Genomic DNA, 3,808 nt, shown 5'->3' on the forward strand with positions numbered 1-3,808 from the left:
TAAAAGTTTTTGTTTGCATAATATATGTGTGTGTTCTGTGTATATTTATTATGTATATGTAAATACACACACATACAGTATATATTTTGAAAATATTTATGTCTATATTTATATTCATATAATTTATATTATAAATAAATATATTTAATATATAAACATAACATATTTTTCTGAAATATATACATGCATGTGTGTGTATTTTTATATACATAATAAATATACACAGTACACACACATATATTATGCAAACAAAAACATTTATTTTGGATGCGATTAATCGTTTGACAGCTCTAAAAAAACCCTGAGACTTGTTATAGCACTTGCATATCATTGCTCTTTTGTTGATTCTGATTGCTTCTATTGTCCTCATTTGTAAGTCGCTTTGGATAAAAGCGTCTGCTAAATGACTAAATGTGAATGTAATTAGCTATACGAAAAAGTAACTGAATGGCATCATTCTGCCTGACATGTCCTTTTGTAAGTCATATGGATAAGAAACAAAATAAAGGTAAGTGATAAGATGTTTTATTTCTGGATAAACTATTTTATTCACAACATAATCTCTCTTAAATTACCTTATAGGGTTATGATAATCAAAACAGTCCTGAGCTAGATCAAGCTTTAATCTCTGCAAACCAAACTATCACTTTAATTAAATAATATTTTTCCCCCCACTAATAAAAATATTTTATCATTATCTAGCTCCACACTGGAGAGCTGCTTTATAACAGAAAGTCAAGTTGTAATTCTAACTGAAAGCGACACTGACTCTGGTTTTTCATGTTTAATGCTGTAAAGCTGCTTGATTTAAGGCTATCTATTGCATAAAGTACTAGCCTATATAAATAAATGTGACATGACTGGACTTACTGGAGTACTGAACAAGCACCCACATCGCTGTAATCAGATGCTTTCTGAACTGCTGCTTTCTCACCGCTGTCAGTTTTTGTTGTTTATTTCGTTATTGAGAGGAAAGCGCAGAGCATATATTTACAGATTCATCCAAACGCCGCTCAACAGCTTCAGGTTCGGCTGCGTTTGCTCTGAAGCAATGTGTCGTCTTCTCTTGGCTGAATTACAGTCTTGCGCTACAGCACCACACTGGTCAAACCGCATTATTGCAGGCTCTTACATGAGATCAAACGACTACTCGACAATAGGGATGTAACAATATCAAAATCTCATGATACGATAATATTGCGATATGAAGTCCACGATACAATATTTATTACGATATTTAAAAAGAAAAAAAGTATTTCAGTAGCACAAATTTTTGTACATTTTAAACTTAAATTATTCTATCTAATGCACTTTGAGAGTCAAAATTAAGAGCTCCAACCCAATTTTCTTAACTAAGAAAACTTAAGTCAGAAGAAAGTCTTCTAAAGACTTTAAAGGGGACTCAACCTTCTTTTTATTTGTGATCTACTGTCTAAGTCTAAACTACATTCACACTGGTGTTTGAGGAAGCCAAACACTTTAGAATATAATAATTAGAGCCCGACCGATAAATCGTTTAGCCGATATTATCGGCCGATATGAGCCTGTCTGAATATGCTGCCGATATGAAATTTTTTTTTACAGAACACATAATAAATGCTTGAAATGGTGTAATTACTTAGTTTGTCCAGCAGAGCATGCTCCATTGTTTGCTACTGGTGACCTGGATGAAATGCTTTAAAGCTTAAGTAAAACTTTGAACGGCCATATCTCCGTAAAGGCGCGGCGAATCCGCACCAAATTCGGGGGATCCCTTCAGCTCGAGGAACCCTCTCGAATGCGAATCGAGTGTACGTCTAGAGGCCCGCTTTCGAATTGAGACCACCCCCGTGTCGATAGCCCCCAGGGTTCGGGAGTTACGGGTGGTTAAATTCGTGGTCTGGCGCCGACGAATCTAGCGATCCGACGCGCGGAGGGTGGCGTTCGAGAGGGCTCCTCGAGCTGAAGGGATCCCCCGAATTTGGTGGAGATCCGCCGGCGCGTTCGCGAGATAGTGACACCAGTCAACACTTTCACTTCAGTAAGAGGTCTCTTGTTCAGGCAGCATTCACGCGTTGTCTTATTTGTCCGTAAGTGCCCTGCGAAGTGGACTTCACATGATATTCCACCATGATTCCAGTTCCAAGGGTACTCGTTACAATCAAAGGGCATTAAAGTGTGCGAGACGTGAATTTATATTTATTTACAGAGGTATATTATGTCACACTTCTCTAGTAAGTTCCGTCTGTGTGTGAAGACAGTAGCGCAAATCCGTGAATGAATGTTCCAAAGTGAAATACATCATTACGTATCTCTGTCACGTCATTATAAGTGTTTGATCACCACATTTGAGTGATCATTGCAAAAAATGTGTTTATGTATATATATTCTGTTTATGTATATACTGTATTCTATATATAGTACCAGTCAAAAGTTTGGACACGAATGGGAAAGTGTCCAAACTTTTGACTGGTACTGTACTATAATATACACAAAGAATATCGGCCGATATCTCAATAGCCTTTTTTTACTCCCTAATATCGGTATCGGCCCCAAAAAAACCCATATCGGTCGGGCTCTAATAATAATAATAACAACAACAACAATGACAACAGTAGCCATATATTGTAATACAATTGCACTGGAAAATAAATGAATATTTCATAGGTATATTATTTTTGCTTTACACTACAGCAGGGAAATTACAATACTTCTTTCCTAATTTCTACACTTGAAAGAGATATTTTGAATCTGGACTGCATTTAAACCGCTAGCTGTCTGCAGTTCTTACTGCACTTTAAAGCTTTTATTTTGAAGGAAAACTCCATTTTCAGTGAAAACAGGCTTACAAAAACAAAAACGCATCTCACTGCAAATCTAGTGAAACGCTGTAATCATCTGCCATGAAAATAAAGCATTTTTTTTTTCTAAAAAAGCATCTTTTAATGCTTCCGTGCAGGTTTTCTTCCTCCCATCACGCTGCCGGAGAAGTACTTCCTGTCTCAGCTGATGCTCGCTCCGCCGCGAGAGCTCTTCAAGAAGACGCCGAGACAAGTGTCCAGCATGGACATGAGCTCCACACCGCAGACCATAGACATCAGCGGACTGCAGCTGGCGCTCGCCGGTACAACACGCCACACACGCTGCGACACGCTTATCTACAGCTGCGCTTACACTGCCAGACTGCCTGTTTACAGTCACTTACACAACTGCTGTAACTTTTCTGAAAAGTCTCTTCTGCTCATCAGGGCTGCACTTATTTAATCAAAAATACAGTATAAAATTGTGAAATATTATTAGAATGTAAAACAGCTGTTTTCTATGTGAATATCTGTTAAACTGTAATGTATTTCTGTGATGTGCAGCTGTATTTTCAGCATCATTACTCCAGTCTTCAGTGTCACATGATCTTCAGAAATCATTCTAATATGCTGATTTTCAATGTTGAAAACAGTTGTGCTGCACCATATTTCTGTGGAAACTGTCATACATTATCATTCAAAAGTTAGTAAGTTAGATTAAAAAAAAGAGGCACTTATTAACACTTATTAATCAAGAACTCATTAAATTGATCAAATGTTATAGTAAAGACATTTATAATATTACAAACATCATATTATGCATATGATATTATACATCATGTTACATTTACATTTACATTTAGTCATTTAGCAGACGCTTTTATCCAAAGCGACTTACAATTGGGGGATACATAAAGCGATTCTTCTTAAAGAGGCAAACAGACACAGGAAGTGATTGTAATACCAAGTTCTTAGACATTGTTCAAATAAGTACAAGCTAGAAAGAGAAGGAATAAATAAAGAGAGAG

General features: G+C 36.6%; 1 protein-coding gene across 1 annotated transcript in view; it reads left to right on the plus strand.

Moving 5' to 3' along the window:
• LOC107685391 (CCR4-NOT transcription complex subunit 11) overlaps positions 1–3,808 on the plus strand; it is a 14,549-nt gene that overhangs the window by 2,274 nt on the left and 8,467 nt on the right. Inside the window, exon 3 of the mRNA XM_016481964.1 lies at positions 2,939–3,103. Within this exon, the coding sequence (XP_016337450.1) occupies positions 2,939–3,103 (165 nt within the window). The remainder of the gene's footprint in view (positions 1–2,938; positions 3,104–3,808) is intronic.

Source organism: Sinocyclocheilus anshuiensis, unplaced genomic scaffold (assembly GCF_001515605.1).
Source record: "Sinocyclocheilus anshuiensis isolate Anshui unplaced genomic scaffold, SAMN03320099.WGS_v1.1 scaffold661, whole genome shotgun sequence".
Classification (NCBI taxonomy): Eukaryota; Metazoa; Chordata; class Actinopteri; order Cypriniformes; family Cyprinidae; genus Sinocyclocheilus; species Sinocyclocheilus anshuiensis.